The 13,039-nt window shown below is 38.6% G+C and overlaps 1 protein-coding gene across 9 annotated transcripts in view; it reads left to right on the forward strand.

Moving 5' to 3' along the window:
- Positions 1-13,039, forward strand: part of CFAP20DC (CFAP20 domain containing) — a 236,786-nt gene that overhangs the window by 201,348 nt on the left and 22,399 nt on the right. Inside the window, exon 16 of one of the 9 annotated variants that reach the window (XM_036331724.1) lies at positions 2,797-3,014. The exons of the other annotated variants lie outside the window; for them this stretch is intronic. Within the exon in view, the coding sequence (XP_036187617.1) occupies positions 2,797-2,824 (28 nt within the window). The 3' untranslated portion in view covers positions 2,825-3,014. Of the gene's footprint in view, positions 1-2,796; positions 3,015-13,039 lie in introns of those variants that run through there. 9 annotated transcript variants of the gene reach the window in all.

Below are 13,039 nucleotides of genomic sequence, written 5' to 3' on the forward strand. Positions count from 1 at the left end.
TTTCTAAGTCCACTTGGTTTGGGTGGAGCCAACTAGTCCAACTAGTTCTAACCAATGAACTGTGAGCAAAATCGCCTACATTGTTACTTGGCTGGAGCACTAAATTGCAGGTGTAAAACCCTCTACCAGAGTTCTCTTTTCCTCTGCCACCAACCATGAACATTCAAGGTGGTGGTGGTTTCATAAGCCTGGTCTCTAAATGACTGTGATAAACAGAGTTCCCTGCTCATCTGTTATATGCATTCATCAAGAGCAAGAAATAAACTTTTGTTGTTTTTAAGACACTGAAACGTGAGGGCTGTTTGTTACCAAGTTGTTTGTTACACAGCATAAGCTAGCCTTATTCTGACTTACATAGTTAGTAGCTATGAGATTGACCATATTTTGTCACCGTAAATAAGGCATTTTATATACTTTAATATATAAGGTTTAGAAATTGGTTAAAATTGTAAAGCTTAGAATGCCATTCATTGGCATGAATAAGTGGGTGTAAGCAGTAACAGTGCACTGATTAAAAGCACAGTCTCTGGAATAAAAATGCCACATTCAGATCCTTGTGAAATTAGTTCTCTAAGCCTCAATTAAGTTATCTAAAAAACGGGGGTTGTATTCAGTTATCTACTTTACAGTGCTATTAGAAGGATTACATGAGGAAATGAATGTAAAGAGTTTTCACAGGGCCTGACATATATATTTTTATTAAATGGGAGAAAGTGATGGTAGTATGGTAGGATATTAATAGGAATATCAGAAATAAAGTTCCTCCCAAAAAAGATCACACTTTGAGCGAATCAGAGAATCTTAGAGAGTTTAAAGTGATCATAGAAATGACTTAACACAGCATCTCTTCAAAAGTCTCCGTACTCACCTTGGCCGGGGAGGTCGGCTGAGTGTGGCACGAGACAGACAGTCATTTCTGAGTATTCCTCACTTACACTGAGTCCACATAGGTTTCCTTATACCTCCTCCCTTTGATCCTAGCTGTCTTTCCAGAACAGTCATTTGAATCGTCACTCCTTCACACAATCCCCCTTGAAATTTTTGAATATAGCTTTTTGGTTGTTCCATTTTCTCCTTCAGTTTCATTTCTCCAGCATTAAGTCCACTTTGCCATTCCAGGTTCTGCATAGTCCTACTTGCCTTCCTTTGGACACTACTGAGTTTATCAAATTGATGTTATCTAAATGAACAAGATGATCTCACAGTTCAGACTACAATTAGACCATTGACCAGGACACTGTGTCTGTTAGTGTAGCTCAAATCACATTTGTTTTCTTAGTACCCATATCCTACGAATGCAGTGGTTCTCAACCTTCCTAACGCCACGACCCTTTAATACAGTTCCTCATGTTGTGGTGACCCCCAATTTCATTGTTACAAATTGAACATAATTAAAGCATAGTGATTAATCACAAAAACAATATGTAATTATAGATGTGTTTTCCGATGGTCTTAGGCGACCCCTGTGAAAGGGTCGTTCGACCCCCAAAGGAGTTGCGACCCACAGGTTGAGAACCGCTGTTAATGGCTTATCTTTGGCTTTTGGTCGCCTGAAACTGTCACCATCTTTCTCGAGGGCCATTGCTATAGCCTCCTGTGGTCTCCCTGCATCCACATGTGCCTTTTCACCACAAGCAGTTCCCCACAGAGCAGCCAGAGTAACCTTTTCTAAACACAGATCTGACTGTGATACCCCCATATCAAGACCATTCATTGGCTTCCCATTGCTTATAGGGTAAAGACAAAACCTTTCAATGGCCTGCAAGACTTGAGTGGTTTGGCGCATGCCCACTGAATCAGCCTTATTGTGTGCCATTTTTCCTCTCCAGATTTGTGCTTTAGCTACATTGGCCTTCTCTCAAAACTGCCTCCCTTAGAACCTTGTCAAAATGGCTTCCCTTGAGGCTTTGCCCATTTTTCCCTCTTCCTAGAATGTTTTTCCTTTTCCTTACCTTCCACCTTGCCTGGTTAATACCTATTCGCTTCATTAGATTGCCTCTCAAGCATCACTCCCTCTAGGGAACCCTCAAGTTCCTGATCATGTGTTTTCATAGCATTATTAAACTCACACATTTTTGTGTGATTATCTGATTAATGTTGGTCTCACCCCCTACACTGTACGCTCGAAGAGGGCAGGAAATCTGTTTTTGCTCATCATTGTATTTTGTGCCAGGATCTGACACAAAGTTGGACTTGGTAAATACTGGTGGAATAAATTTTGGTGTCTGAACCAATTCTCTTGACTATCAAGATCATTCTGAATCTCAGTTCTGTCATCCAGCCTGTTCTCTCTCGCAGCCCAGTGTCTTCCATACATTTGAAAAGCACAGTCACTGTCTCTGCTGGACAGTATTACAACCTTAATAGATGATAGCTGAATAGAAAGCCCTGTGGGCCTCCATTAAAGGTCTTCCACGATGTTAATATTGATCAACAGCCAAATTGAAGTGATGTAATTGTAGGGGAGAAAAGAAAAATTTTCTTCCTCTACCCTCCTAGGTTCTGCAGCTAAAAGGTAAATTGACAAAAGACATATTAACAAAAGAAAAGCATACAGATGTTATTTATATGTGCAGTGCTCATATATATGGGAGGAAATCAGAGATGAGTAACTCAACAGAGTGGTTAGAACTTGGAGCTTATGTAACATCTTAACACATAACAATTAATTTGTAGAGAAGTGACAACAAAGGGAATTGGGTTTAGGCTTTAGGGGTGGCAGACTGTGGGAGGAAACATATATGGGGGAAACTAATGGAAAATAAGGGTTGTTTCAGTAAAGCTTCTTTTTTACAGATTCCTTTCGGTGCTGTCTCGAGGCTAATCAGAATCTTCGGAGATTGAGTTGTGCCCTGTGCCATAAAGGGCATCTTCCTCATGGGAAATTTCATGTCTTGCTTTTAGGTAGAAATGGGGAGGTCAGAGAATCCTCCCTGTATCTACTGTTTCTAAAGTATCTTCAGTCAAAAATAAAAAGTCAAAACAGCATAATTTGGGGATGGCATGTTTAGAACTCTTACAAGATGTTTCTAAATTATTTTAAATTATAAACAGTCCAATTCTAACACACTCTTGATGCATGATAATTCAATCATTGCCTATGATTTCTGGAATGTTATGACTCACACTCACGTGCAGCTATGCCCCATCCTTTGTCCAGTGCAGACATTGCTAGTGGATCACAATCTTCTTGCCCTTTGAGCATCACTGTAAACTTAAAATCCTTCTCAATAAGGTACTCCAGGCAATGCTACCATTAGCACATGATTTATAATTTCTTTGAGCTAGAATTTCCATTATTTATTTAGTCAACTAGGTTAGTGAAAGGACTATATTCCTGGCCTACATGACGTTCCCTGAACCTGGGAATTATCACCTTGCTAATATCGTCTACTCTAAAAGTCACCCCCTCTTCTGTAAAACCTTCCTTGACTAAAGTGAGATTGGGACTGCTCCTTCTCCACAGCCCTGACTCGGTTCCCCACATCAACCATAATTAAAATCCTACAGCATTAAATGATAGGCATAATATATTTTGTAGTTTTAAATTAATTAATGTAAGCTCTGCCTCTGGCAATGGCGGACTTAGTTGTTTCACACTGAACTTCCTTCTGAGGGCAACCAGAAAAGCCAGAGAAAATATGAGATTGTGGGTTCAATCCCTGGTCAGGGCACATACAAGAATCAACCAATGAATGCATAAAGTGAAACAACAAATCAAAGTTTCTCTCTCACATTCTCTCTCTCTCTCTCTCTCTCTCTCTCTCTCTATATATATATATATATATATATATATATATTGCTTCCTCTCTATATCTAAAATCAGTCAATAAATAAAAATATTGTATGAATGAGATACTTTACATTTTGTGCTATTAAGTCCTTGAAATGCAATGTGTTTATATTCATAGCTTGACTCAGATTAACTCCATTTCAGGTGCTCAGTAGCTACTGATGGTTGGTGACTACCATGTTGAACAACACAATTCTAGAAGGAAACTTTATTATTTTTTTTAATATATTTCTTTATTGATTTCAGAGAGGAAGGGAGAAGGAGAGAGAGATAGAAACATCAATGATGAGAGAGAATCATTGATTGGCTGCCTCCTGCACACCCCCACTGGGGATGGAGCCCGCAACCCAGGCATGTGCCCTTAGCCGGAATCGAACCCGGGACACCTCAATCCGCAGGCTGACACTCTATCCACTGAGCCAAGCCAGCCAGGGCTAGAAGGAAACTTTAAAGAACAGCTTTATGGCCTTGGGATAGGAAAAGATTTCCTAAATAAGTCTCACATTCATAAAGGAAAATATTGATAAATTGGACTGTATTAAAATTAGGAATTTACTAAAGAACACTACTTAAGAAGGTAAAAAAGCATGCCCCAGAATGGAAGATGAAGCACACTGTGATTCCACTACACCCTGTTACAGTGGCTGATACATAAAATATCAATAAGTTTGTTGAGAATATGGAGAAACTAGAACTCTCACACATTGCTGATGGGAGTGTAAATTAACACAACTACTTTACAAACTCTTCTGGTAGCATCTACATAAACTGAACATACCATATCCTTTTACCCAACAGTTACCCTCCTAGATATAGGACCATTGGAATGTATGTATGTTCACCCAAAAACATATATAAATTGTGGGGACTCAGACCCCAAGAATTGATATAAAGATGACTTTACAGTGAAAATATTTGAGCTATAAAAGATGGAGAAAGAAATATTACCTGCACTTCCATTATCTGACTGAAGCAAGGCCTCTTGAAAATACAGACTGCCAATTCCCATTAGCACCAAAAAAATCAATAGAACCTTCCATACTTTCCCTCCGAAGACCTAAACCCACCCCCTTTGTTAAGTTGGCATATCAACCTTTTATTTCTGGCTATTTAGTGAGTTACTTGTTACTGAGCAACTCCCAGGTACACATGCAAATAAATTGTCTTTTCTCCTACTAATCTGGCTATTGTCAGTTAATTTTTAGGCCTCCAACCACTGGACCCAAGTGGGAAAGGAAAAAGTTTTGCTTTCCAATATAAACACAGCCATGACAGCCCCAAACTGGAAATAACCTGGCCTCCTTCAATAGTAGAAAGCAAAAGTAAATTTTGATATATTTATACAATTTACACTAAAAAAAAACATGGAGGAATTTTACAAATGTAGTATTTGGGGAAAGAAGGTAAACAACTAAGGAATACATATTGTATCATTCCATAAAAGTTCAGAAGCGGGCCAACTGATTGGTAATGTTAGAAGTCACCATCTACTGTTGTACACCTGAAACTTACATGATGTTGTTAACCCAGAGTGTAATATTGGTAGGAGGAGTTAGTGAGGTTCTGTTCTTGGCCCAGGTGGTGGTTATGGTTACTTTGAGATCTTTAATTGAGCTGATACATTTATTAGTGTGCTTTTCTATGTATGCTACACTTGAATAAAAGAATCCATCAATAGCATAATTCTTAGTCTATTATAGTCAGTTTGCTCTTTCTGGTATTTTATGTCTCTATCTTTCTGCCTTGTTTACAATTTAGCATGTCAGCTTTCTATAGAACAAGGTCCATATTTAGTTTGAATAGCAGCTGCAGTAACACCATAAATAATTATGATGATGATGGTGGTTTGGCGAGGGAAAGAATTATTGCCCTCCCTGGCAGGCCCAATTTACTCACTAGAATGGTCCATGCAACAAAAGAATTCTGATTACTTCCTCCCAATGTTTTAAAAATAGCATTTTACCATCATATCTGTTCAGAAGTCCATTTATCACCCACATCAGCATTCTATCACAATATTTTTCATTAACTGAAATGTTACAATTAACACTCCCTGCAACTGATAGGAAATAAATCTAGTCAGCTAAAGATCCTGTCAACTTTCTCCAGTTCTTTATTTTCTTGTGCAGCCAGCCAACGCTGGGGGAAAATTAAATTGTCATTCACCTCACAGAGCAGTCTTTTTAGCATATCATTGTTTTATTTGACTACTGAACATAATAAAGGAATAACCAAGCTTTGAAAGTAAAATGGAAATCAGTACATAAGTGCGGCATCTGGTAATCTGACTTAATGATGAAAATGATGCCCACAGTTATTCTTTACAAAGACAGAGAGCTGAATTAGAGCATTAAGTTAGCCCACCTACTCTTTCTGCACCATTAAATCCCATCATCCTGCAGAACAGTTAAGGAGGTTTTATTTTGTATTCTAATTTTAAGGCAATTATTCCCTAGTTAAAGTTAGAAAAGGCTGCAAAGTTTTCTGCTCTTGATTGGCTAATGACTTAGTTACAAAGCACTTAACACATAGCTGCCCTGTAACTCTGTAAAGGGTGTTACAAAGATTGCTTAAGAGTGAATCTTTTTCTGTAATTTCAAATAATAATAAGCACTAACATTATTACTTTTACTGCATCTATTACTTATTGGTTCCATCTCTGTAGCAAGCATTGATAGGGAGAGTTTCCATATGCTATATTATTTCATTTAATCCCTGCTGCAATGCAGGGTGGTAATTTCTGTAACCCCCATATTCCAGGTGAAGAAACAGAAGCACAGAGTTTAACCCAAAGGTTGCAAGCTCATATCAAAAACCGTGCAACTTAAATTATATGCTCTGTTGTTACCCCAGATATTTGGAGGGGTAGTTGTTTCCCCTGCATCTTCAGTAATGCTGTGTTTATTTGGAGTGTAAGTCCTCATTCTATGTGCATCCTTCCACTTGATAAAGGAATAATGTTTAAGTCTCCCATGAAAATGTAGAGATTCTGAAGGATCTCTTGGAAAAAATCATAGCTTCATACAGCTTTTCTCAGCCTTTTCTTTCTGTTAGGAGAATGTACTCAATAGATGTCATTTACATGTGCACTCTGGTGGACATGAGTCAGAACCTTTCTTATATACCCAGCAAATGTCCAAGAATAGACTCTGGCCTAGATTTGGGCCTAATGCCTGCCCCCATATTGGGAGTGAAGAAAGGCTTAACATCCAAAACCATGTGAAGTGGGTTTCCCATAGAAGAGAAGAGTTAGTTTCTCAGAAGAGGGAAAGGAAGTGGCCAGCCAAAATCATAGCTACCATAATACATTACCAGTGGGTAAGCTTTAACTCTGCAGTGGTTCACTCCATAGGTATTTATTGAATGACGATGGTATGCCATGTTCACTCTTTCCCCTTGATTTCAAGAATACATGGGAGTGGTATCACAACTTTATAGTTTTAACTATGCTTTTTAAGAGCCAGAAGCAGTTACTAAACCAGTATTACATTAGACATCTTGACATTTAAATTAACTTCAGGCAAATAAAATAAGCCAAATTGAACTTTTTAATTTACTCATCAGAAACTATATAGGGGCATTTCACATTCACGTCTTAAAAATGTAATAAGAAAATGTCATCTCTTTGTGTCTGGCATGTCTATTCCTCGTGAATTCCATAACCAACTTGGATGACAATAAGCTGAGAGAAATCTCACATCACTTTTTTGTCTTCATTGAAACATCCTGAAGTTGCTATTCATTTCTGCTACTTAGATGAAACTTATTCTTCTGCTTGGAAATATCAAGGGAAGAATTGGAATGTTCATGCTTATGGTCCTCATAAAAGAGTTTTCACTTTGTCCTGACCTGACTTTGAACATTTAGGGAAAATGTTCAATTTGCAGCTTTAGCTAATGGCACTACAATGTCACACTTCTCTGTTTAACATTCAGCTTTGTTAATCAAGAAAACCAGATTGGCTCTGTGCATGTTGATTAAATTGATTACAGCTGTAGGGCCTTGATAGCAGTTTTTTCAAGTGTCTCTAATTAATCAGACAATGCTTGATTAGTTTTTTTTCTGTTTTGGGGAGATAAACTGACTTCCTTGAGAATTTTCACCCCAAAATGAGTCCCCTCCAGTAAAAGGTAAAGGATAAGTGAGTCACTGTTTAGTTTTCCATGACGTTCAGACCCTTTATCTCCCAGCGACTAAAAACAGAAATCCTTTGAACAGCAGATCACAACATAATATTAAACTTCTTTTCACATACTCTCATGAATGCATCTCCTAGAATGAAAAAAGTCAGTATGTTTGCTTCCTCGGGGCTTTTAGCCTCACCTCCTCCCTACTGTGGAGCATCTTCCAGCTTTCCCATTGTAATCCTTCTTTGTCAGGTTATGTCATTGACCTGTCAGACCTGACATTGCAGAGGTCAGCCCAGGAACCATTTTGCTTTAATAATTAGGCTGAATGATGTGTTAAAAACAAATAATAAGCCACCATCTATTTTTTAAGTCATATCTATCACATTAGATAAAGTGGCTGTTTATGCAAAGAACTTGACAATTTCAGGAACATTACCAACATTTATTTATAAAGACCCAAAACATTCTGCTTTTATCATTGGAGTTCATATTTGCCATGGGGAAGGCTGCCAGGATCAGCTCAGATGGTGGCGCTGGCATGAGGAAGGCTCCCCGTTTTCCTCTCTCCTCCATTGGTTGAGGGACCAGTGGGACTGCTGTTTCCAGTAAGTGCTGTCACCTAAAACACTTTTTAAAAGATGTTTTGAAGCTGTGTTTCAGAGTTCTTTTATGGATGCCATCAAATTGCAGGCTCCTGAAGAGAGAGAATCGCCTTTAAAAAGAAAGTAGTAAAAAAAAAATTTTTTTTTTAATTTGACTAGAGTAGAAAAAATAGAAAGTGAAAAATAGGTCTTACTCTTCCCACCCTTCCTTCCCACTCCACATTTTTACTCCCAGGTATGACGACAGTTAAGTTTCTTGGGCATTTCAGAAACTTTCTGTGAATGTACAAGAAAATGTTTTATTTATATTTTTTTCAACTCAGTGGGATGAGTCTCTATACTGTTATACAACTTGCTTTTTAGATTTTTACAGAATAAATGTTGGATATCTTTCTAAATTTGCACATATAATTGAACCCATTCTTTATTAATTGCTGGATATTACTGTGATTTACTCAGCCCGTTATCTGCTGATGGACATTTAGGTGGTTTCCAGCCTTTCATTACTGTAAACAGTGCTCTGATAAACATCCTCATGGGCATCTCTGTGACCTTGGCAGTATGTGTTGACAGTAAATGTCTGGCAGTGAAATGACGTGGTAATTTTGTTGGATATTACCTAATTGTTCACCAATTTACATTCCTACCAGCTTGCACCGAGCTTCGTGAAACTTGAGAACTTTTACCGAGCTGCTGTATGTCAGTGTAGCTCATTATTTTGATTTGTGTTTATATAAATATATACATGGTCACACATCTTTCCACGAAGGGAATGGGGAGGCTTTTACATGTCTTTTTTTTCTCACGTGCCTGTTCTTATCTTTGCCCACTTATTGGGGACCATGTCTTGTATTTATTCAATATTCTTATATATTCAACACAGTGTTGGGCACTTGGACCCTCAATAACAGTTTGAACTTGACTGAGGTAATATATGGGCCACACAGAAAGACTTTAAAATAGTCCTTATTAGAGTGTAAGGTTCTAAAGGCAAACTGCCATCGCTAAAGACCTTCACTGTCAGCATGGGAAACACATGATGTCTCCTCCAGGGGTTTCTGTACATCACAACCTTATTTTGATACAATGAGAAATGAAGTTTGTCAAAGGGAAAGTTCTATGTTCCTTATATGTATTTTCATATGCATATGTATTAAATTTCCAAAATAACATTATTCCTTGCCTAGATTATACCACTAACTCCTAACTGATCTTTCTAGCCCTTCTCCCGACCGATCCATTCCCCACACAGCTGCCACTGTGATCTTTCCAAAATGCAAATCAAAGATTCTTCTAGCTTAAAATCCATGAATGGATCCCCAGGGCTTTCAGAATAAAGTAGGAACTCCTTTGTTTGCCAGCAAAGACCCCTGCCTTCTTCTGCAATTGACCACAGTAGCATCATCCAACACATATTACTCACAGTGCCCGTAAATCCACAATGGGTACCCCCAAACCTCCACCCCTTTCTACTATGGTGCATGCTCTTCCCTCTAGGACATCCTCCCATTTTTTCTCTATTTTGCTGCCTCATCCTCGCCCTTCAGGAACAACCCATTCAACTTTTGCTAGAAGCCTTATGTGAACCTGCTCCTAACTGTGAGGGTTCTCTGGGCTTACCTCTATCTAACATACTTATTTCACTGTCTTCTAAGTGCTGGTCTAATAGCCTGCCTCCAGAAGACTAAATTCCTCAGAGCAGAACCACATCTTACTCAATATCCAGCGTAAAGCCCATGACACAGCATGGGCTCAAGAAACATCTATTCAACATAAAATTGTAGAGCAGCAATGCTGATATCACCATTGAGAAGGCACAGAAATGATTGGTCTTTTTCCAGATTGTCTCCAGTAGATAGGATATTACTGTGCACATGTTGTTGTTGAATTTGATGGCTGATACCTGGATTTGTGCCTCCAGAGCTGAATTATCTACCATGTCTAATGAGTCGCTGTCTGTAAAATGGTCCCAGGACGCTATGTCATTAATATTTTCTTAACCTGAGGGAAAATACTGCCAAGCAGGAAAGATATTCAGTTCTGCAAAGAACATATAAAACATATTTAATAGAATAAGGGAAGTTAATCATTTCTGTGATTTCTTGGAGCATTGAGCACTTGGGGAGACCTTACTCCTCTCTTTTAAGGATTTTCTGACAAAGACATGGGCAGAAGAGGTGATTTTGTAGAGGCCAGAAGAAGAAAGAGCATGATTTCCTTTTTGTATGAGTATTTGTTGCGTGTCTTCAAATACACAGAGATTGATGCGAGATGAAAATATAGCACTTGTTTATGCAATAAATTTCCCAACATTTGCTGTGGAAGAGATGTGACCCTATTCCAGAGGTCACCAGAATGCAAACATCCTCTGGGAGCATTTTTAGGAGGAGAAAAGAAATGCCTGGGAAAAATAATTCTCATATTGTTCTCCACTAGATGCCTTTTTGGCTCCTACTGTCCCTCCCATTGCACTCAGAGTATGTTCTCCTACCCTCCTCTCTGCCAGGTCTTTCTCAGCGTTCTCATCCACTTCCCAGTATTTTCACTCTTATTTCTAGGTCCCTCTTTTTGAGCCGTGACTTCATACAGGAATTCATTCATCATTCAGCAAGCATTTATTGAACATCTAATATGTGTCAAGCCCAAGGTGAAGAAGACAGACATGATTGTCTGCCTTATGGAGCTTATAGTCTGGTCAGAGCTCCGCTTTCTTATTCATAGATAGATAGCTGCATTCTCACCGTAACCTCACCTGGCAGAAGGGGCAAGGGAGCTCTTTAGGGCCTCTTTTATAAGGGCACTAATCCATATATGAGGGCTTCACCCTTATGACCTTAGCACCTCCCAAGGGCCCCACCTCCCAACACTACCACAGTGGGGAGTAAGTTTCAACATATGAATTTGTGGGGAGGGGGGGATACTAACATTAAATCTGTGGTACTAGGCCATTATGACAAAAGCACCAAGAAAAGAATCTTTAAAAATAAATCTTGAGCAAAATGTTAACATTGTTAAATCTGAGTAGTGTAGATTTCAGAGTTTGACATATGTTTGAAATTTTTCATAATTAAATAAATTGTTTTTACTCACGGATATATATATATATATGTGTATGTGTGTGTGTGTGTGTATATATATATATATATATATATATATATATATATATATATATGTCTTCAAATCTATTGTGCAATAATAATAAAGTATTAACATGGAGATTTTTTTAGAAAGGGACTAAAGATGTGTCTGCCTCTGAAGCTGGGGGTGGAATGGTAGAATCAGTGAAGGAAAGGCACAAAAATATTCTGTAGAGATAGTAAGGACCAGACTCTGCAAAGCTTTAAACCAATGCAGTGATTTTGGATTTTGCTCTTAAAGCTCACTCTGGATTGGATTAGAGGAACTCAGATTGGCTACAGGATAAACAAGGGAGAGATTCTGGAAGTACAGGCTAGGATGGTGGCAGTGGGTATGGAGCTATGTGAGCATATTCAAGAGTTAAGGCTGGGACCCAATAATAGATCCCTAAATGTTTCCAGCATACCTTTCCTTAGAGAAACTACCAAGACCTCATATTCCTTATGTACTACGCTAAATTCCTATATCACCCCAAACTGGTTTTCTCTCTCCAATTTCCCAATTCACTCAGAGGTACCAACACTGTTTCATTCCCAGAATCTAGACTTTAAACTTCCTCATTCTTTCTCCAGACTAGCGTCCTCAATGGGATAGGAAATATGGTAAGCAGTGGCATCTGAGTTTCACTTCTTTGGCTTCCATCTTTATTGGGGACTGTCTGATTTTCAGATCCAGTTTCAGAAGTTTTAGGGAAGCACAGTTATTGGCTGGGTTAAGTCAGGTGACCATATCTGGACCAATCAACTGACACTGTGGGCTCATGTAGGAACATGGTAACTCCCAGAAAGCCATGTGGTTTGAGGAAGCTGTTCCAAGAACAAGGGGAGGAAGGAGTTGTGGACAGACAGTCCCTTAGCTCTCTCCTACTGTGTCTTGAAGAGAGATTAGAATTGTTTCTTGAGAGTGACGAGGAGTAAATGTAGGACAAACAGGTGGAGATGAAAAGAAAACAGATTTTGCCTCAACATGAGGAAAAAACCTTTTAATAGTTAGAGCTGTTTGAAGATGAAATGTGGTCTTTGGAAGTAGTAAGTACACAGTTGCTGATGGTAATCAAATATAGATTAGATAACCACATGGTGAGATGTGGAGAAAGCAGCCCCCAACACTTAGATGGGGATCGTTCTTCCAACACTAAGAGACACCCTGTGGAAAACAAACTACAATTAAACAACAGTATCTTAATACCTCTTCTAGTCCTTCTTCAGAGATATGCAAAAGCGTTCCCAACTGATAGCTTGTGTTTCTAACTTATGGTTTGAGCTTCCTACTTCAAGTGGAAGGTGAATCCTATAAAGAAAATTACTAAGAGCTCTTTTTGTACGTTTAAGTATGTTTTAAAAAAAGAAACATAAATTGCCCTAGTTTTCTAATAC

This window comes from Myotis myotis, unplaced genomic scaffold (genome assembly GCF_014108235.1).
Source record: "Myotis myotis isolate mMyoMyo1 unplaced genomic scaffold, mMyoMyo1.p scaffold_m19_p_13, whole genome shotgun sequence".
Classification (NCBI taxonomy): domain Eukaryota; kingdom Metazoa; phylum Chordata; class Mammalia; order Chiroptera; family Vespertilionidae; genus Myotis; species Myotis myotis.